This window comes from Schistocerca cancellata, chromosome 5 (genome assembly GCF_023864275.1).
Source record: "Schistocerca cancellata isolate TAMUIC-IGC-003103 chromosome 5, iqSchCanc2.1, whole genome shotgun sequence".
Classification (NCBI taxonomy): domain Eukaryota; kingdom Metazoa; phylum Arthropoda; class Insecta; order Orthoptera; family Acrididae; genus Schistocerca; species Schistocerca cancellata.
Window position 1 is genome coordinate 502,404,380 of NC_064630.1, and position 22,838 is coordinate 502,427,217.

At 38.7% G+C, this 22,838-nt stretch overlaps 1 protein-coding gene across 2 annotated transcripts in view; it reads left to right on the plus strand.

The window, feature by feature from the left end:
* LOC126188200 (uncharacterized) overlaps nt 1-22,838 on the plus strand; it is a 318,265-nt gene that overhangs the window by 149,598 nt on the left and 145,829 nt on the right. For both annotated transcript variants that reach the window (XM_049929743.1, XM_049929742.1), the window contains exon 6: nt 16,093-16,186. In XM_049929743.1, the coding sequence (XP_049785700.1) occupies nt 16,093-16,186 (94 nt within the window). The remainder of the gene's footprint in view (nt 1-16,092; nt 16,187-22,838) is intronic.

A 22,838-nucleotide genomic window follows, 5' to 3' on the forward strand; every position in this document is an offset into this window, starting at 1 on the left:
AACTACTGCAACCTACATCCATTTAAACGTGCTTACTGTATTTGTGCCTTGGTCTTCCTGTACAATTTTTATTCCTCAAACTTCCCTCTGTTACCAAATTGATGGGTCCTTGATGCTTGCGGATGTCTGCTACCAACCGATGCCTTCTTTTAACAATATAAGGATTTTCGTTATATTGTTGATACTCCAACCTGGAATTTACATTGTTGGATTCCTTCTTTTAGTTAGAATGTGCCATACATTTCTTTTTTCCTCAATTCAATTCAGTACCTCACATTACTTATTTGATCTATTCATGTAATATTCAGCATTCTTCTACAGCACTGCATTTGAAAAGCTTCTATTCACTTCATGTCTGAACTGTTTTTTGTTCACATTTCACTTCCATGCAAGACTACACTCCAGACGGATACTATCAGATAAGACTTCCTAACATTTAAATTTATATTCCATCGTAGCCAATTTCTCTTTCGCAGAAATACTTTTCTTGCTATTGCCACTTTGCATTTTATATCTCCTTCGCTTTGGTTATTCTCAGATATTTTGTGCACAAATAGCAGACTTGGATTCTACTTTTACAGTATCATCTGCTACTCTGATTCTTTCAAGACTGTCGGGTCTTCTTTTCAACTGCTTTTTCAAGTCATTTGCTTTCTGTGACAGAATTACATTCTTGCTTTTTCAAATCCTTTGCTGTCTCTTACAGAATTACATTGTCATCAACAAACTTCAAAGCTTTTATTTCTTCTCTCAGAACTTTAACTCCCTTACTGGTTTCCTTCACAGCTTGTCAAGTGACAGATTAACATAAGGGATAGGCTACAACCCTGTCGCATTCTCTTGTCAGTTACTGCTTCCCTTTCATATGTTTCAACTCTTGCAGCTACAGTTTGGTTTCTGCACAAGTTATAGATAATGTTTAACTTCCTGTGTTTTATCATTGATAACATCAGAATTTGAAAGTGTATGCCGGCCGGAGTGGCCAAGTGGTTCTAGGCGCTACAGTCTGGAGCCGCGAGACCGCTACAGTCGCAGGTTCGAATCCTGCCTCGGACATGGATGTGTGTGATGTCCTTAGGTTAGTTAGGTTTAAGTAGTTCTAAGTTCTAGGGGTTTGATGACCTCAGAAGTTAAGTCCCATAGTGCTCAGAGCCATTTGAACCATTTTTTTTGAAAGTGTATTCCAGTCAATGTTGTGAAAAACTTTCTCCAAATGTACAATTGCCATAAATGTAGATTTCCATTTCTTCAGCATGTCTTCTAAGATAAATCATAGGGTTAGAATTCCCTCACATGTTCCTACATTTCTTTGGAACACAAACTGATCTTCTCTGAGTTCGGTCTCTACCAGTTTCCCATTCTTCTGTAAATAATTTGTGCTAGTACTTGTATTTTGCAGCTGTGACAAACGAAACTGACAGTTTGGTAATATTCTCACCTGTCAGCACATACTTTTATGGAATTGCAATTATTATACTCATCTTGAAGTCTTTTCCTGTCTCATTTATCCTGCATTCCAGGTGGATCAGTTTTGGCATGGTCAATTCTCCCAAGGATCTCAGTAACTCTAAGGAATGTCATTCATGTGAGGAGTCTTGTATTGACTTAGATCTTCCAGTGTACTACCAAATTCTTCTTACAGTATCATATCTCCCATCTCATCTCCACTTACTTCCTCCATTGTCTCTACAATATTGTCTTCAAGCTCATTTTCTCTGCGTAGCCCTTCTTCATAATCCTTCTGTCTTCAGCTTTTCCTTCTTTGCTTGGTTCTGATTTACCATGTGAGCTTCTGATATTCATACAGATGCTTTTCTTTTCTCTGAAGGTCTCTTTAATTTTCCTGTAGGTATCATCTATCTTTCCAGTATCGCACATGCTCCTAAAGCCTAGCATTGGTTCTCTAGCTATACCTGCTTAGCAGTTCTGCACTTTGTCTCTCATTTTTAGGTGTTTGTATTCTCGTTTGCTTCATTTTCTGTGTTTTTATGTTTTCTTTTTTCATGAATTAAATTCTGTATCTCACATGTCTGCATCTCACTTGTCTTTTTGTCCATTTGATCCTCAGATTCCTTCACTGTTTCATCTCTCAGAGCTATACCTATTTAAGTTGTGTAGTAGTCTTTTCTCTTTTTTCAGTCAGTTTGTCTGGCCTCTCCACATATACCCCTCCATTATGTTTACACATACAATACAGCTACATGTTTCATTGAGGCATACAATCCACCCCATCTAGGTAAGATGTTTGGCTCATGAGTGGTCTATCCTACCACCCTGAACTGTTTCCTTTTTTTTCCTTCCCTGCACTACCTATAGTAAATGCATTGATATTTATTTTCAATCAGAAATGAACATTTGTGCCAGGACTTTAATTCAAACCTGGATTTCCTATGACTTGCAAGCAGTCCCGTAATTATTAGGTAATTCAAGCAAGCATTCAGACTTGATTCAAATGAATGGCTCCATTCACTTTTGGGTCAGGCCTGGAAATGTACGAGGGTAAGCATAATAGCAGTGTTACTGCTCACAGAAGAAGCATATCTGGCTTTTAATTCTAGTCATATATTAAATTTTCAGTTGTTACTTCAAATAAATACAGTCACTATTTTTGTGTGCAACACCTATTCTGCCTGTCTTTTTGTGAATGTAACAGATTTCTGAATGAAACTTTCATGTTAATAAAACAACTTTTTACCCTCTCTGTGATTTTAATTTATAAAAAAGCTCCATTAGCACAGGAAATAAAAACAATTGTCATTATACAGTTCACACAATTTAAGTCCAATAATTTGCCATGAAAGATTATATTAAAAGACTTGAAGTGGTATTGGTATTGTGGTGCAACACATCCTGTACAAATTTCCTACATATTACCACACTGTATGCTGTAATATTAATTCTCTTTAGCAGGATTCCCTGCCTGTGAATTTCTGGTTTGTTAGGTGTCACTTCTTGGTGTTTCAGCAATAAGACATGATCTCAATTAAAACCTGTGAAGTAAGTATTCTGCAAAATGAGAGCAATAAGAATAATAGAAAGAGCTGTTGATATTCTTGCAACCAGTTTTCTGCCTAATTGACCAATATAGTTGTGGTTGGAAACAGATATAATGACAAAATCTTTATTATAAGGTCAAACCTACATTATAACAGCTGTTAAAACAGAATTATCTTAAGCATACGAAACTATGATGATTGGTGGCAGATTTGAAATAAAAAACATTGAAAAACAAGAAAGAAACATTCTAATCCTACAACCAAAGTGTGAAAATGGAATTTATATGAAGAAGAATTCAAAATAAATGTATCAAGTTACAGAAAAGAATCACAGATACAACCAGGAAAAGTTGATTACAATTTTATGGTGACTTTAGTAGAATGAGCATCTGGTGAGCAAGATGTATGAAACAGGCGAAATACCCTCAGACTCCAAGAAGAATATAATAATTCCAATCCCAAAGAAAGCAGGTGTTGACAGATGTGAAAATTAGTGAACAATCAGTTTAATAAGCCACAGATGCAAAATACTAACACGAATTCTTTATAGACGAATGGAAAAACTAGTAGAAGCTGAACTCGGGGAAGATCAGTTTGGATTCCGTAGAAACACTAGAACACGTGAGGCAATACTGAACTTACGACTTATCTTAGAAGAAAGATTAAGGAAAGGCAAACCTACGTTTCTAGCATTTGTAGACTTAGAGAAAGCTTTTGACAATGTTGACTGGAATACTCTCTTTCAAATTCTAAAGGTGGCAGGGGTAAAATACAGGGAGCAAAAGGCTATTTACAATTTGTACAGAAACCAGATGGCAGTTATAAGAGTTGAGGGGCATGAAAGGGAAGCAGTGGTTGGGAAGGGAGTAAGACAGAGTTGTAGCCTCTCCCCGATGTTATTCAATCTGTATATTGAGCAAGCAGTAATGGAAACAAAAGAAAAATTCGGAGTAGGTATTAAAATCCATGGAGAAGAAATAAAAACTTTGAGGTTTGCCGATGAAGAGCAGTTGAACGGAATGGACAGTGTCTTGAAAGGAGGATATAAGATGAACATCAACAAAAGCAAAATGAGGATAATGGAATGTAGTCAAATTAAGTCGGGTGATGCTGAGGGAATTAGATTAGGAAATGAGACACTTAAAGTAGTAAAGGAGTTTTGCTATTTGGGGAGCAAAATAACTGACGATGGTCGAAGTAGAGAGGGTATAAAATGTAGACTGGCAATGGCAAGGAAAGCATTTCTGAAGAAGAGAAATTTGTTAACAACGAGTATAGATTTAAGTGTCAGGAAGTCATTTCTGAAAGTATTTGTATGGAGTGTAGCCATGTATGGAAGTGAAACATGGACAATAAATAGTTTGGACAAGAAGAGAATAGAAGCTTTCGAAATGTGGTGCTACAGAAGAATGCTGAAGATTAGATGGGTAGATCACATAACTAATGAGGAAGTATTGAATAGGATTGGGGAGAAGAGAAGTTTGTGGCACAACTTGACCAGAAGAAGGGATCGGTTGGTAGGACATGTTCTGAGGCATCAAGGGATCAGCAATTTAGTATTGGAGGGCAGCGTGGAGGGTAAAAATCGTAGAGGGAGACCAAGAGATGAATACACTAAGCAGATTCAGAAGGATGTAGGCTGCAGTAGGTACTGGGAGATGAAGAAGCTTGCACTGGATAGAGTAGCATGGAGAGCTGCATCAAACCAGTCTCAGGACTGAAGACCACAACAACAACAGTAGAATGAATATCAGCAAGCTTACAAAAAACATTGTGAACCTAGCTTTATTGATGAAGAAGTAACAGAGATTGGTGTAGACTCAAAAGAAACTGGCGTACATACAGAAATCAGTCTCAACCTAGAACAAAATTTCAAACTGTAATTAACAATTACAAGCTGCTCAGATGCTTACTCAACGAGCTACAGGATGGACAGAAGAAAAAGTAAGGATCTTTATATGGAATCTTGTGTGACACAACATATAAGCCTTGCTGCATTGGATACACCAGTACTTGCATGATCACCGGAGTTCTGCATCATCAGTCCCGGTTAGTATTTGGAAGCGATGCCTGGGAACACACTGTGCCATTGGCTGACGGACATGCAGGTTGCTGAAATGGCATCCAGTTGCACGACTTGCAAGATGCGGTTGAGTCATATGACATTATTATACCACATTTAATTAGTTCCCAGTTGGATTATGACTGGTAGCTCAATAAAAACCTATTTCCTGTTATGCATGATTGGAACCATTTTGTACAAATTTCTCTGACATCAGAGTATTCTGATATTGTGATCCCGTTCAGTCAAACACTGTTGACAGAACACAGAATAAACCAGTAGCCTGCAATGTATTGTCTCATGAGTAGGTACATTCTCAATATGTGTGTACATGGTCTTCCCAATACCAGAACCCTTTAGAAATCCAAATGTGACTCTGACAAAATATTGTTTGTAGTCAGGTGGTTAAGAAGCTGCTTTTTTTTTACCTCTTCTAAAGTGTTTTAGTGTGCTGGCAAAAGTGACATTTGATGGAAGTTTGGTAGTATTTATTTATTGCCTTCTTACACACAGACTTAAATGCAGCATATTTCAGCTATTTTGGAGATGATTGGTTGGACAGATAACTTAATTAAACCCAGAAGAAAACTCATTAATTAACATTCTGAGTAATTTGCCCCCCCCCCCCCCCCCCCCAAAAAAAAAGGAAAAGTGGCTTATTTGCTATCCTCCTGTAGTCACCTTTTGCATTACCACTAGAAATTTTTTTTATTTTAAAAATTTTGTGATGGACATTACTTCTTCTGTTGAAGTGAGAATCATATGCCAAAGCTTATTAAACAGTTTTGCAACACTGCACACATTTGTTATCAATGTATTGTTTCCTCTTAGAGCTATCAGTGCCACCTCATTTCTGGTAATATCATCATCTCCCTTCACTCTATCCCATACTGTCTGTAGTTTGTTTGCCTGATGTACCTACCTTTTTCTCATGATGTGTTTGCTTCAATGTGTGGTTTACTTTTTTCTGAGTTTTGTAGTAAGCCTTTTAAGGAACTGTGGTGTCAACATCAGAGCTGCTTGTTTTGTTGTTATTTTTAGATTTTGATCTAATCTTAGAAACTTTGTGGGTGAAGCCATTTTCAAATAAGTGACAATTTTAATAGTAAATATGATGTATTTTCCGTTCATGTCATGAACACTGTCTAGATCATATCTCTGACTAATTCGGAAAAAAAAGCTTCTTTATTATCCTCCTGAAATCAGATTTTGTCTTTGTCCTGATCAAAGTTACCATTCAAATTGTCAAACTGTATGTATGATCTGAGAAGCTGTTGACTGTGGGTTTTGTAATAGAATTTTGCTCATTAGATATGTCTTTAAAGATATTACTGGTGGCTGTTTTTGGAGTAATTAGCTACCATAGTCATAAAGTCTACAGTAGGAATTGAGTTCAAGAAAATGTTCCTCACTGTAATAAATTCAAAACTTAATTTTTTTAAGGAAATCTTTATTACAATTACCAGAAACCACTTCATTTTATTTGATTTTATTTGATTTTATTCAATAGGCAAACAGCGTTCCTAGCTGATTTGTCAATATGCTGCAAGAAGAAAAAAAAAAAAAAAAAAAATTAGTACACCTGCTGTTTATGAGACTACTAATAACCTTAAAGCAACAATGTTGGAATAAACCCTATAAATATCACTGCATCAAAATTTCTGTTAATAAATTCATATAGGTAGTCTACTTTTGGAAGATTTGCTGTCACAGACCATGTTCCTTTATGAACATTTGTATGTGTTGTAGAGAAAGCTTCATATGCAGAATTATCAAAATTAAGTCTGGTTGTGGACACTGAACTTTCAGTGGAAGATTGTTCTAGGTAATATAACTGCAAAACAAACGTCAGCTAAATAAATATAAATTGAAAGCCTAATTACCTACACATAATATTACTCTATCCTAATGCAATAGAGTTGAAGAAAAACTGCAGTGGACATCGTTATATTCAAGTCTTAACAGTCTGTGACTGAGGAAGACTAAAATACTACAAAGTAATTCAATCTACGTCTAAAAATTTATACAGCATGGTACTGTGTAATGTTTGAAGAAATTAACAAAGTAATCATTCTGTGTTGCTTCTATGTCAGCATTATACTACAAAGTAAATCAAGTGCGATATCAACACCAGGTGAAGCAGAGCTGTGACTAAGGCTTTGGACATTTCTTTGGAGGAACAGAATTGGTGAAGGCGGAAAGCCTCGCTCGCGGGGTGAAATCAGAGCTAACTATTTGTAGTATCGTTCCCAGAACCGATCGCGGTCCTCTGGTTTGGAGCCGAGTGGAAGGCTTAAACCAGAGGCTCAGACGATTCTGCGGAGATCTGGGGTGCAAATTTCTCGACCTCCGCTATCGGGTGGAGAAATGTAGGGCCCCCTGAATAGGTCAGGCGTGCACTACACGCCGGAAGCGGCTACAAGGGTAGCGGAGTACGTGTGGAGTGCACATGGGGGTTTTTTAGGTTAGAGAATCCCCTCCCTAGGCCCGACAAGACGCCTCCTGAGACGTGGCAAGGTAGGAGTAGGCAAAATGCAACAGGGAATAACAATATTAATGTGCTAATAGTAAACTGCAGGAGCGTCTACAGAAAGGTCCCAGAACTGCTCTCATTAATAAACAGTCACAACGCCCATATAGTACTAGGGACAGAAAGTTGGCTGAAACCAGACGTAAACAGTAATGAAATCCTAAACTCAGATTGGAATGTATACCGCAGAGACAGGCTGGACAGTGAAGGGGGAGGCGTGTTTATAGCAATAAGAAGTGCAATAGTATCGAAGGAAATTGATGGAGATCCGAAATGTGAAATGATTTGGGTGAAGGTCACGGTTAAAGCAGGCTCAGACATGGTAATTGGATGTCTCTATAGGCCCCCTGGCTCAGCATCTGTTGTGGCTGAGCACCTGAAGGATAATTTGGAGAATATTTCGAGTAGATTTCCCCACCATGTTATAGTTCTGGGTGGAGATTTTAATTTGCCGGATATAGACTGGGAGACTCAGACGTTCATAACGGGTGGCAGGGACAAAGAATCCAGTGAAATTTTTTTAAGTGCTTTATCTGAAAACTACCTTGAGCATTTAAACAGAGAACCGACTCGTGGCGATAACATATTAGACCTTCTGGTGACAAACAGACCCGAACTATTTGAAAAAGTTAACACAGAACAGGGAATCAGCGATCATAAAGCGGTTATGGCATCGATGATTTCAGCCGTAAATAGGAATATTAAAAAGGGTAGGAAGATTTTTCTGTTTAGAAAAAGTTACAAAAAGCAGATTTCAGAGTACCTGTTGGCTCAACTCAAAAGTTTTGTCTCAAGTACAGATAGTGTTGATGATCAGTGGATAAAGTTCAAAACCGTTGTACATAATGCGTTAGATGAGTATGTGCCAAGCAAGATCGTAAGAGATGGAAAAGAGCCACCGTGGTACAACAACCGAGTTAGAAAACTGTTGCGGAAGCAAAGGGAACTTCACAGCAAACATAAACATAGCCAAAGCCTTGCAGACAAACAGAAATTACGCGAAGCGAAAAGTAGTGTGAGGAGGGCTATGCGAGAGGCGTTCAATGAATTCGAAAGTAAAGTACTATGTACTGACTTGGCAGAAAATCCTAAGAAATTTTGGTCTTATGTCAAAGCGGTAGGTGGATCAAAACAAAATGTCCAGACACTCTGTGACCAAAATGGTACTGAAACAGAGGATGACAGACTAAAGGCCGAAATACTAAATGTCTTTTTCCAAAGTTGTTTCACAGAGGAAGATTGCACTGTAGTTCCTTCTCTAGATTGTCGCACAGATGACAAAATGGTAGATATCGAAATAGACGACAGAGGGATAGAGAAACAATTAAAATTGCTCAAAAGAGGAAAGGCCTCTGGACCTGATGGGATACCAGTTCAATTTTACACAGAGTACGCAAAGGAACTTGCCCCCCTTCTTGCAGCGGTGTACCGTAGGTCTCTAGAAGAGCATAGCGTTCCAAAGGATTGGAAAAGGGCACAGGTCATCCCCGTTTTCAAGAAGGGACGTCGAACAGATGTGCAGAACTATAGACCTATATCTCTAACGTCGATCAGTTGTAGAATTTTGGAACACGTATTGTGTTCGAGTGTAATGACTTTTTTGGAGACTAGAAATCTACTCTGTAGGAATCAGCATGGGTTTCGAAAAAGACTGTCATGTGAAACCCAGCTCGCGCTATTCGTCCACGAGACTCAGAGGGCCATAGACACGGGTTTACAGGTAGATGCCGTGTTTCTTGACTTCTGCAAGGCGTTCGATACAGTTCCCCACAGTCGTTTAACGAACAAAGTAAGAGCATATGGACTATCAGACCAATTATGTGATTGGATTGAGAAGTTCCTAGATAACAGGACGCAGCATGTCATTCTCAATGGAGAGAAGTCTTCCGAAGTAAGAGTGATTTCAGGTGTGCCGCAGGGGAGTGTCATAGGACCGTTGCTATTCGCAATATACATAAATGACCTGGTGGATGACATTGGAAGTTCACTGAGGCTTTTTGCAGATGATGCTGTGGTGTATCGAGAGGTTGTAACAATGGAAAATTGTACTGAAATGCAGGAGGATCTGCAGCGAATTGACGCATGGAGCAGGGAATGGCAATTGAATCTCAATGTAGAAAAGTGTAATGTGCTGCGAATACACAGAAAGATAGATCCTTTATCATTTAGCTACAAAATAGCAGGTCAGCAACTGGAAGCAGTTAATACCATAAATTATCTGGGAGTACGCATTAGGAGTGATTTAAAATGGAATGATCATATAATGTTGATCGTCGGTAAAGCAGATACCAGACTGAGATTCATTGGAAGAATCCTAAGGAAATGCAAACAAAGGAAGTAGGTTACAGTACGCTTGTTCGCCCACTGCTTGAATACTGCTCAGCAGTGTGGGATCCGTACCAGATAGGGTTGATAGAAGATATAGAGAAGATCCAACGGAGAGCAGCGCGCTTCGTTACAGGATAATTTAGTAATCGCGAAAGCATTACGGAGATGATAGACAAACTCCAGTGGAAGACTCTGCGGGAGAGACGCTCAGTAGCTCGGTACAGGCTTTTGTCAAAGTTTCGAGAACATACCTTCACCGAAGAGTCAAGCAGTATATTGCTCCCTCCTACGTATATCTCGAGACCATGAGGATAAAATCAGAGAGATTAGAGCCCACACAGAGGCATACCGACAATCCTTCTTTCCACGAACAATACGAGACTGGAATAGAAGGGAGAACCGATAGAGGTACTCAAGGTACCCTCCGCCACACACCGTCAGGTGGCTTGCGGAGTATGGATGTAGATGTAGATGTAGAGTGCACATACCCATCTGATGTAGGTATTCTGTGGCTTCTTGGAACTCATGTTCATGCTAAAGCCATTACTGTTCTTTCTACATGTGTTGGTTCCTACACAACTATATTCCAGTTGGTATAATACACCATTTCTAGTGATTTTAAATCAGCAAGATTTTAACTTCCATTGTTTTGTTGGTACAGTGTTGTTGTTTGCATGGTGATTTTGTAATGTGGCCTACGATATTTATTTGTAAATTAGAAAGTTATGAGTTTTTATTTTGCTATGGAACGGAAATTTTTGAAAGGAGGAAAGAGCAGCATTTAGTCCCAGCAAGTGTGGTGGTGGTGGTGGGTGGTGGTGGTGGTGGTGGTGACTGTGCTGCTGCTGCTGCTTCTGACACCTTTCCCCCCCTCTCCCCCCCCCCCCCCCCCTTCCCCTTTCCCATCAGATATATGATGCATGAACTTACATTTACTTGGAGTTGTGGACACTGATGCTGGGTATCGGGTGAGCCAGAATTATTTAAAAAAAAAAAAAAACAACAACATGCACACACACAGTATAGAATGTTCACACATTGATTTTATTAACTTCATGAAAACTGTTTTCTTAATCGTAATTAATACTGATCTCCTAAATATTTGCTTTATATATGGCTCCACTGCCTTGATGAAATACTTCAATGAAGACATTCCTGACTGTGGGCTGAACTCTTTCGAATGGACGATTGCTGTTTAGGTCATTCTCAAGTAAAAGTCTGTACTCAGCATTGATACATTTTATGCAACCACTCTGTGCACTAGCCTGACTATGAAAATCACATTGGAAGCCATTCAGCTTCCTGTTATTATTATTATTTACATTTTATGGCCTTCATTGGACCACTGTAGCCAACTTTATACAAAGAATTTTCCAGTTTTCTGTCAGCCCAGTACTACTACATTCTCTCAGATCTTATCCTTCTTTCTTCATCAGAAATAACCCTTCCTATTGTCTGTTTGTTGATTCTCGTTTGCAGTCTGGTTTGTTTGTCTGTGAGTTTCCTGGTTTTGTCAGTTTTGTTTCTTAGGTTTTCCAATGTAATCTGTAGCTCATCCATATATTCTTTGATTTCTGTAATCCACTTAATGTTGTACTTACTATTCCACAATTTTTCTATTATTCTCCTGATGATCCTGTTCTCTGGTGTTCTGATTAGATGTCCGAAAAATGAATTGCGTTTCTTCCTTATTGTACTCATTACCGGTTCTATTTCCTTGTAGACTGTTTCATTTGTATCTACTCTCCAGTGTCCATCTTTCTGGTACAATTTGTTGATGCATGTTCTGATGATTCTTTTCTCTATTTTGAGCATTTTGTCTATTTGTGTAGTGTTAGTTGTTTTGAAGATGGTTTCACTTGGGTATCTTATTTCTGGTTGAGTGACTGTTTTGTAGCATTTTAATTTTGTTGCTATTGACAGGCTCTTTCTGTTGTAGGTGTTCTTGGTGATATATTGTGTTCTAGTCAATTTTTTTATTCTGTTATGCCATGTTGACTTTTCATTGAGGTTATATGTAATGATTTCTCCCAGATATTTAAATTTATCTACACTTTTGATTCCTTGGTTTCCTATGGTAATTATGTTTATGATTAGTGGGTCAGTTAACATGATGACTGTTTTTTCAAAGGATATTCCAAGACCAATTTTCTGTGCTACTTCCTGCAGTGAGATAACTTGTTGTTTGGTTTCCTGAATACTGCTGGACAAGAGAGCAAGGTCATCAGCGAATCCTGGACAATTTAAACTTATTTTGTCTTCGGGTCTTCCAATTTGGATGTTCTTTGGGTTAATCTTGTACCATTCCCTCATGATGTATTCTAAAGTACAGTTGAACAGCAGGGGTGCCAAGCAATCTCCTTGTCTTAAACCTGTTTTTATGATGAATGACTAAGAGAGTTCCCCCCCCCCCCCCCCCCCCCCCCCCCAAACTTGACTTTTGAAACAGTGTCGGTGAAGGTGAGTTCTATCAACTTGATTAATTTTGTATGGAGCTCAAAATTTCTCAAGTTTTTAACCTTGTAGGTCTATGGGTACAGTCATATGCTTTTTTAAGGTCTGCACAGCTTCTCCAAGGTCTGAAGCCTCCTTGATATTCACCTAATTCTTCTTATAGTTGCTCTTTGATCCTCTTGTATAGGATTCTGGAGAAAACCTTGTATGTGCAGTCTAAGAGAGAGATACCTCTGTAATTATCTGGGTTGCCTTTATCTCCTTTTTTGTGTAGTGGGTGGATTATGGCTGTGGTCCAATGTTTGGAAAATTTTTCTGTTATCCAGATTTTTGTTAGGGCTGTGTGTAAGGATGTTAAAACTGTATCACTGGCATATTTCCACATTTCTGCAAAAATTTGGTCTTCTCCGCATGCCTTATAATTTTTCATCTCTCTGAGTGCTGTTTCCACCTCTTGGATTGTTGGAGGATTTATGAGATCAAGTGGAGTCTTGATGGGTGTGTCTGTATTAATTACTAAAAGTTCCTGGGGTTCTGCACAATTCAAAAGTTTACTAAATGCTTTTGGCATTTTCCTTGTCATAATGTGCCATTTTTCCGTCTTCCTGTTTTAGCATTAACGTGGGAGGGGCAAATTTTTGTAATTGTCTTCCAAACATTTTGTAAACGTCTCTGGAATTGGTTTTATGGTAATTTTCTTCTACTGAGTCGATTAGATCTTTCTGTGATTGTCTCTTGGTTTGCCTGATAATTTGTGTGAACTTTTTCCTGATATTTTTGAGCTTGGTTGCATTTTCTTCCGTTTTGTGTGTTTGAAATTTTATCCATGCGTGATGTCTTTCTTCATGAATTTGTTGCATTCTGAGTTCCACCAGACATGTCTTTTACATGGGTTCAATAAGGCTAAATTTTCTGCTTGTTGCCTGAGAATCTGAACCAGTTCTTCTAAATTATCAGTCAGTTTTATATTTTGTGTGACTTCTCTATATTTATCATTTCTAATTAATTGGTGGAGATTGAAGTTCCTCTTTTGTTTATTGCATTTTGGTTTCTTTATTAGTGGTATAAACTTAATTTTGATTTTGACAATGTAATGATCTGAACCTGTATCTACCCCTCTAATACTTTAACATTGTAGATTTCTCTGTGGAAGAATTTGTCCATAAATACATAATCCAGCTGCCATTCTCCTTTTCTCCATTCAGGATGTTTCTAAGTTTTAAGTTTGTTTGGCCTTCTTTTGAAGTATGTGGACTGTGAGATCAGTTTGTGTTCCCTACAGAGTTCAACAAGTCTTTGACCATTCTTATTTGTTTGTTTAGGTGGAGCCCAGTTCCCAGTGATATCCCGGTATTTCTTTTCTCTTCCGAGTTGGGCATTGAAGTTCCCTAACAGGATAGACTCAGATTCACTTTATAAATAATAACACTATAAACATGACATTCTGATTACAGCACATTGCCAAAGCATCTAAGGTCAAAACTGGCCAATCCATAGATAAATACACTGAAGAGCCCAAGAAACTGCCACACCTGCCTAATATTGTGTAGGACATCCGTGAGCAAGCAGAAGTGCCACAACATAATGTGGCATGGACTCAGCTAATGTCTTAAATAGTGCTAGAGGGAACTGACACCATGAAGCCTATAGGACTGTCCATAAATCCATAAGAGTACGAGAGGGTGGAGATCTTTTCTGAATAGCACATTGCAAGGCATCTCAGATGTGCTCAATAATGTTCATGTCTAGAGAGTTCAGCGGCTAGCAGAAGTGTTTAAACTCAGAAGAGTGTCCCTGGAGCCACTCTGTAGCAGTTCTGTTCATGTGGGTTGTTGCATTGTCCTGCTGAAATTGCCCAAGTCTGTCGGAATGCACAGTGGATATGAATGGATGCAGGTGATCAGACAGGATGCTTACATACGTATCACCTGTTGGAGTCGTATCTCGACACATCAGGAGTCCCATATCACTCCAACTGCACACATCCCACACCATTACAGACCATCCACCAGCTTTAAAAGTCCTGCTGACCTGCAGGGTCCATGGATTCATGAGGTTGTCTTCATACCCGTACACCTCCATCCGCTCGATACAATTTGAAATGAGACTCGTCCAACCAAGCAACAAGTTTCCAGTCATCAACAGTCCAATGTCGGTATTGACGGGCCCAGGTGAGGCTTAAAGATTTGTGTCGTGCAGTCATCAAGGGTGCACGAGTGGGCCTAAAGCTCCAAGAGCCAATATTGATGATGTTTCATTGAATGGTTCACATACTGACACTTGCTGATGGCCCAGCATTGAAATCTGCAGTGATTTGTGGAAGGATTGCTCGTGTGTCACATTGAACAATTCCCTTCAGTCATCATTGGTCCTGTTCTTGAGGGATCTTTTTCTGGCCACAGTGATGTCGGAGATATGATGTTTTACCGGATTCCTGATATTCACGGTGCACTTGTGAAATGGTCATATGGGAGAATCCCCTGTTCATTGCTACCTCGGAGATGCTGTGTCCAATTGCTCGTGCGCAGACAATAACAAGACATTTAAACTCACTTAAATCGTGATAACCTGCCATAGTAGCAGCAGTAACCGATCTAACAACTACGTCAGACACTTGTTGTCTTATATAGGCGTTGCAGCTTGCAGTACCATATTCTGTCTGTTTACATATCTCTGTATTTGAATACGCTACCTGTACCAGTTTCTTTAGTGCTTCAGTGTAAGTTACAGCAAAGAGCAGGAAAGATCTTTGTTCGAAACTGTATAATTTAAGTGCAATGAACTGTTTAGTTTCCATTTATTAACCTTATTCATTGCACACAGTACATTTATTTTTAGACCTTGTCTCAGTTACCTTATATACTCACTATGAAATGAGTTTTATTCGGAAGTTGTCATTTAAAAAATATATGGTCATCTTAAATCATAGAAGAAGTCGAGGTAACTGTTTTTACATGCTTATACCTTGCACTGGAATTCCTACTCTTTGTTATGTTTATTTTAAGTTTTTTTCATCAATGTACACTAGCATTTGAATTTTGTGAGGACAACATTCTTAAAAGTAATCACGTCATTCACTTTGCATTCATTCTGAAAGCTGTGAGGATAGCAAATTGGAGCAAATTGTAGCTACTGATAATGGGAGCAAATTGTAGCTGTAGCTTTTATTGAGTTACATGCACGTAAGAGTTCACAATGCACAACTGATTCACACAGTTATCTTAAATTGACTCAAAATAAGGGAGCAGAGACGACATCCCATGGCCACAGGAGTGTGCATTTGGGTGTTTGTTTGTGTGTGTGTGTGTGTCTGTGTGTGAAAGGAGTCTGTATTTGTGTGTGTGAACGTGTCCATTTTTGCTTAGGAAGAGCAAGAGCTTCAAAGCTAGTGTAAATACTATTTTGTATTGTGTGTTTCTGTGTGCCACAAATGTCAGCCATAGCTGTGTAAGTTTAGTAGTTATATCAAGGTAGTAATTGAAATGAGTCACAATTTTATCTCATTGTGGAAAATGAATCCCTTCGCTCAACCCCACCATTACATACATATAAAGGGCTTCTATAAACTGGTTCTCTGGCTAGAGGGAGAAAAAGACTACACTACCACCATTAGGAACATCTTCAGTAAGAAAAAATAATATAAGAATAAAGTTTCCTGTGGATGACTTCTTCAGTAGTTTTTATTTCCACATATTAGTTGTACTAATAACTTTCTTTTCCAGGAAGTGTGGGTTAAAAAGAGTTACAAACCATTTAGACAGAATCAACAATGTAGAAGCGAATTGAGACCAAAAGCTACTCCTCAGAGGCATAATGGTAAGTGTTACATATGATACGTGCATTAGCCACTCTATCCAACCTTGCCACACATGAATAATTTACCAAGCACTTTCAACCAGAATTTTGAAAACCTCTGTGTCATGAATTTCTGTTATTGAAGAACAGCTTTGTTTAACAGTGGCGGTAGTTTTTGTTTGTATACTTTCAGTACTTCAGTACTCATAAAAAAAGAATTGGAAATTATAAAATTTGTTTCAGAATGGTTTTCTTTGGAACTGTAGTCTGTCCACCAAGGAAAAGTTCAGACCTTATTATAAGTGTTGGGAATTTTGGGGATGTCTTTGAATGGTTCATTATTTACTTATAAAGAAATTTCTTTGTTGTTGGGATTCATATTGCATGACTCACTTTTTGTGATGTTCCAAATAGTTTATAATTTGTCCCTGTAGGAGTGTATTTTTCCTAAAAAAATACATGACTTTGTTTACAATTCTAAAATACAAATTGTTATGTGATTTAATCCTGTCACCCTCTGTGTTCATTGACAGTAAGTGAAGTCGTCACTTACTTTTTGTGACATTCAAATCCTATTTGTAACTCAGGGCTTAGGAGCATTTATGCATCCACATATGTACTCTGAAAGCCACTATATGATGAATGATATTGGATTTTTTTACTCCTGATAATGTTTCCCTTTCCTCTTCCATGTGCGAATGGAGTAAGGAAAAAACGACTACCTATATGCATCTGTATGAGCTTTTATTTCTCTAGTTTTGTCTCCATGTTCCTTGTGTGAGATGTATGTTGATAACTGTAGGATTAATCTCAGTCTGTCACAAATGTCTTTTCTCTAAACTTTCTCAATAGTGTTTTGTGAAAAGAACATCATCTTCTCTCCAGGGATTCCCGTCTGAGTTCAAATGGCATTTCCACAATGCTTGCATGTTAATCTAAATTACTCATAACACATGTAGCAGCACACCTCTGAATTACTTTGATGTATTCCTTTAATCTGACTTGGTGGGGATCTCAGTCACTCAAGCTGTATTCAAAAATGAGTTGCATAAACGTCCAGTAAGCAGTATCCTTGATAGGTGAGCTACACTTTCCTGGAGTTTTCCCAATAAACCAAGTGCCTGCCTAAAAACTGTTCTTACGTGCTTGTTTCATTTCATGTCAATTTGCGGTGTTATGGACAGGTTTTTTTGTTGATGTGACTGTGCCGAGCAGCACATTACTAATACTGTATTTGAAAATTATGTGACTGGGTTTTCTACTCGTCTGTATTAATTTATATTTTTCGCACATTTAGAGTGAGCTACACACCAAACTGAAATTCTGTCCAAGTTATTCTGTATCCTCCCACAGTCTCTCAATGACAACACTTTCCTGTATATCACAGTGCCATCAGCAAACAGTTGCAGGTTGATACTGAGCCTATCTGTCAGACTGTTTGTGTATATGGAGAACAAGACCAGTCCTATCACATTTCCCTGGGTCACACCTTGTGATACCATTGTTTCTGATGAACACTTGTCATACAGGGCAATATATTGGGTTCTTTTAATTAAAACGTCTTTGAGCCACTTGCATATCTGAAAAATGTATTCTGTATGCTGGGACCTTTGTTAACAGTCTGTAGTGCACTTTGTCAATCTTTTTCTGTAAATTTAGTTTACACTAAAGAAATCTGCAGCAAACCTGACATTAAGAGTACTGGTTTGTGTGAGCGGCTTTCAATAAGTAATGAACAATTTTTTTTCCTCACCGAGTTTCAGTTGAAAAAATGTGGAATTTGGCATGGGATATTGTGGAATATTCCCATTTAAACGCCTATACTTTCATGAATTTCTGATAGGGGCAGTGCTATACTTATCCTTCAAAATGAGGTCTCTAATGCAGATGCATTCCAAGTAGAGAGCTGTCATTGAGTTACTTTTGGCAGTATGCCAGAGCATCTCTGATATTCATCAGTGCTTGCACAGTATCTACAGAGACCAGGCAGTGAACGAAATCATGGTGAGTCATCAGGCGAGGTGTGTGTCATCATCGCAACAAGGTCACACGAACCTGTCCAATCCCCCACAAGCCGGCCAGCTGCACCCAGCTTGACTCCTGCAGTGTTGGATGACTCCTGCAGTGTTGGAACTCTTAGTCCTGTTTCACACTGGGACGCTGGTGACTGTCACCAGTGTTGGTCACCAGTAATCGTGATGAACACTCCTGGATCACCAGTGTCCGACACCACAGGTATTGCCAGCTGATTAGTTAGTGAAATGGACTCGAGCGAGGAGGAACTTTTGTTAGTACTTCTAAACAAGAGGAGGAGGAGGAGGAGGAGGAGGAGGAGGAGAATGAATGCAAAACGTTCATGACATCCACTGCTAAGAGGCTGGCTGGAGAAAATATTGTTTTATACTCTTTATGTCGATCTGAGACAAGATGAGTAGTAGTTTTTTCAGTATTTTTGAATGTCAGAAACTTCATTTGATGAACTGCTAGGAGAAGTGAAAGAAGAAATCACAGGAATGGACAATAATGTTTTAACTGTATTATTCGGACCATAAGGCGGAGTGCCGTAAGACTACGATAAGACGCACACTTAATTTTGTTATGAAAATTTTTAAATATAAGTATTTTTTTAGATTTCTTCTTCATTTGATCTGTAGGGGTGCTTTCATGGTTTCCACACTCATCCATTTTGTCCCTTCTTATCGCATTAATACTGCGTAAATATACACTTCATACTGGTAAATGCCAAAGAAAAGTGATGAGGGATGCAAATGTGTTTGAGGGTTGCTATCCTCGTAGCCTTAACAGGCTTAAGTTTCGCTACTCCTTTATGGTCTGAAAAATAATGTATTAAATTTGAAAAACAACATACAACTTACCAATTTTGTTTTTTTCATCCATACTCTTCTCATTGAAATCAGGCACAAACTACGCTATAATTTCTTGCCAAGCATTCATTTTCACTACTTTGTTGCTACAGTCATCGCTTTTGACATACCAAATAGCAGGACAACTTTCTACTTCAGCTATAAAGTCTTACGTGTTAATCAAATCTAAACTCATGGCTGCAATGTTTACAGTATAATGGACAATGAATGTTTTGCGTCGCTGTCTCAAAATTGACCATGTGTCTGTAGGCAACTCTGCAGTGCTGGCTCTGTGAACTGTGTCCCAGTCACTCAAATTCAAGTTAATGCATGTCTGGCAGTGACTGCTGTGAACACAGTGACCCTGTCTGTCACATGTGGCGAGGTTGAGTCATTGCTGGGTCACAGTGGCTCGGTGAGGCAGTGTAGCGTCCCGGTGTGAATGCTTCAGTTCAAACGAATGTATCTGTCGGTGATCGTCGGTGGTGACCGTCACCAATGTCCCAGTGTGAAAGGGGCCTTATTCAAGGTGATCAAACAAATCACAAACACACACACCTCTCTGCACGACTGGACATCTCTGTTGGTAGAGCAGACACAGCTGTCCACCAGCTGGGGTATTCAAACATGCATGTCCCTGGGTTCTTCCCTGCCTAACAGATGATCATGAAGGGCAACGAAGGACCTTTTGTGTGGAATTCCTTGTGCATTACAAGGCTGATCATGACATTTTTAGGCAAATGTCATCACAGGTGATGAAACATTGGTTCATCACTTCAAACTGGAAACAAAACGGCAATCCATTGTGTGGTGCCACGCCACCTCTCTTCCAAATAAAAAGTTCAAAGCTGCAACCTCAGCTGGTAAAGTCATGGCAAGCGTCTTCTGTGACTCTGAAGGGATTATTGTGTTCATTGTCCTCCCTCAAGATGCAATGATCAATTCTGAAGCGCGTTGACCTACCCTCAGGAAATTGAAGAAATGACTTCAGCATGATTGTCATCACAAAAATGCAAACCAACTTTTTCTTCTCCATGACAATGCGAGGCCTCACACAAGCCTCTGCAGCCGAGAGGAGTCCACAGAACTTCATTGAGCTGCTCTCTGTCGTTCACCTTATAGTCTGGATCTCATAACTTCCGACGTCCATTGTTTGGCCCAATGAAGGATTCACTCTGCAGGGAGCAGTACATGGATGATGGGGACTTCGTTTTTGCATCAAGGTGTTGGCTCTGACATTGCCCAGCAGAGTGGTGCCTTGCGGGCATACATACCCTCCTTTAAGGTAACATAAGGCCATCACATTGAATGGAGATTATGTTGAGAAAAGTGATTTTGTAGCCAAAAGAGTGGGGAATGATATGATGTATTGGAATCCTGAATCAAACAAACCTGCTTTTAGACAAAAAAAAGTTACATTATTTATTGAACGTCCCCCATAATTTTGTGGGTATGTTTCTTTTACCCTTCAGATTATTTAATGTATTTATACAAATTATTTGTTTAGGATAACAGTTCTCAGATATCTCTGTGACTAGTTACAGTATTTTTGATTAATGCCAGGTGTATTGTATGTGTCAAACTTTTTTTCCGTGAAGAAATACGTCTGCTAAAAATTGTATTGGGGGAGTTAAATTGTACAAAGTGGCAAGGGACTTAAATATAGCTCTGAAATTGATAGGATTGAAACATTTAATTTAGTCTCCACCTAATATTACCTTATTCTGTTTGGAATTTACAAAGTTTAATAACAAATTAATATTTTTCATGAATAACTCAAAATCAGCAGCCAGTGCCCTGTGTATTGTAATTATTTCTATTAACTTTCATGAAATTTCTACTTCTACACTGCAAAATCTGAGTGTAATTGTTTTTATATCTGTAGCCTTTATTAATGAAAATGGCAACTTCTTCTTTGAATTCAATTTTAAAATGGTTCATGCTCCATGGATAACTATATAAATTCTATTACAAAATCTTTATTCCACGTGATCATAGGAAGCAAAACAAAGCAAAACTACATTATCATACCTAATGGCAAGATGAATTAGTTGCAGGCAACCAGCAGTTCATATATTTTGAAACCATGACAGTTTAATTGTTTTGGCCAGTTTAACATCTGTGCTGAATTACAAGAATTTATTAGGACCCAGCTGGGCAGTAAAATAAATATAGTTTAATGAAACAATATTTGACTTCCAGTGAAACAGTTCATTAACTGACAAAAATGAGTCCCTTGTATACATTTACTCCTCTATCTTATTCTAACACTAAAAATAAATTTCAAATAAACTATGTTTTATGCAAATACAAGTCCAAAAATAATTTCTGTGTAGGTTCTCCTCCCTTGTGTCAGGCCTACAGTAAGAATCTGCATTCTAGTGCTGTTGAACAAGTAGACATTAGATAAGAAATTGTTAGCAAATTAAAAAGCATGTTAGCATTATAACAAGGGTTGTTGTTGCTGTTGTAGTCTTCAATCTGAAGACTTGTTTGATGCAGCACTCATGACTGTGTTGTACCCTTGCTGTCTTTTATCTCTGTGTGTTAGCTACAACATATATATTAATTTGGATTTGCTTACTGTGTGTGAGCCTCAGTCTGTTTCTACTTACACTACCCTCGCCCCCCCCCCCCCCCCCCTCTCCTGGTCCCTGCAACACACATCTCACTCCATTACCATTGATGATTCTTCGACACCTCGGGCTGTGTCCTATAAACCAATCCCTTCTTTTAGTCAGGTTATCTTTTTCCGCAATTTGGTACAATACCTCCTCACTAATTATTCTATGAACTCATCTAATATTCAGTAGCACCACATTTGCCAAATGTCTGAACTGTTTATTGTTGACATTTCACTTCCATGCAAGGCTCCACTCCTGATAAAAACCTTCAGATAAGACTTCCTAACATGTAAATTCATACTCCATGTTAACAAATTTATCTTTTCTGAAATACTTTATTGCTATTGTCATTCTGCATTTGATACCAGAGCTTTCTCTATACCTACAGTCCTAATAAATATTGATTTCCCTTTCTTCAGTTTATCTTGTAAGATAAGATATTGGGGCAGTATTGCATAGCCTGTTCTTACATTTTTATGTGGAAGATATTAGGGTCGTGCAATAAGTAATGCCCCATTTTTTTTTTTCTCAGAACATATTTATTGTTAAGAGTCAGAATTTGGTGATAATATACGTCAACATATCTTGTCTATGTCCTATTTTTGTACATAGTCTCCATCATGTTCTATGGACGTATGCCAACATTGTGGAAGAGCATGTATCCCTGCTGGTAAAAGCTCTTGTCCTGTAGGCATAGCCATGTTTTCACTGCATGACTGACATTCTCGTCATCTTCAAAGTCTGTTCCCCATAAAGAATCTTTAAGTGGCCTAAAGAGATGAAAGTCTCAGGGTGCCAGGTCTGGACTATAGGGCGGACGAGGCAGTGACATCCAACCCAATTTGGCGATGTGTTCCTGGGTTCTCAGACTTGTGTGTAGGCAAGCACTATTTTGTTGGAGCAAGATTTCTGCTGGGTCCTTGTCCAATTGAACATGTCAGAAATGGTTCTTGAGTTTATTCAGAGTCTTCACGTATGCCCCTGAATTGATGACTGGCCCTCTTGGCATCACATCCACGAGAATGACGCTATCGTAATCCCAGAAGGCTGTCATCATGACTTTTCCAGCTGAGGCAGTTGTCTTGAATTTATTCTTTTGTGGTGAATGAGGATGATGCTATTCCATGGACTGCCTTTTTGCTTCAGGTGCAAAATGGTGCACCCAGCTTTAGTCCCCTGTAATGA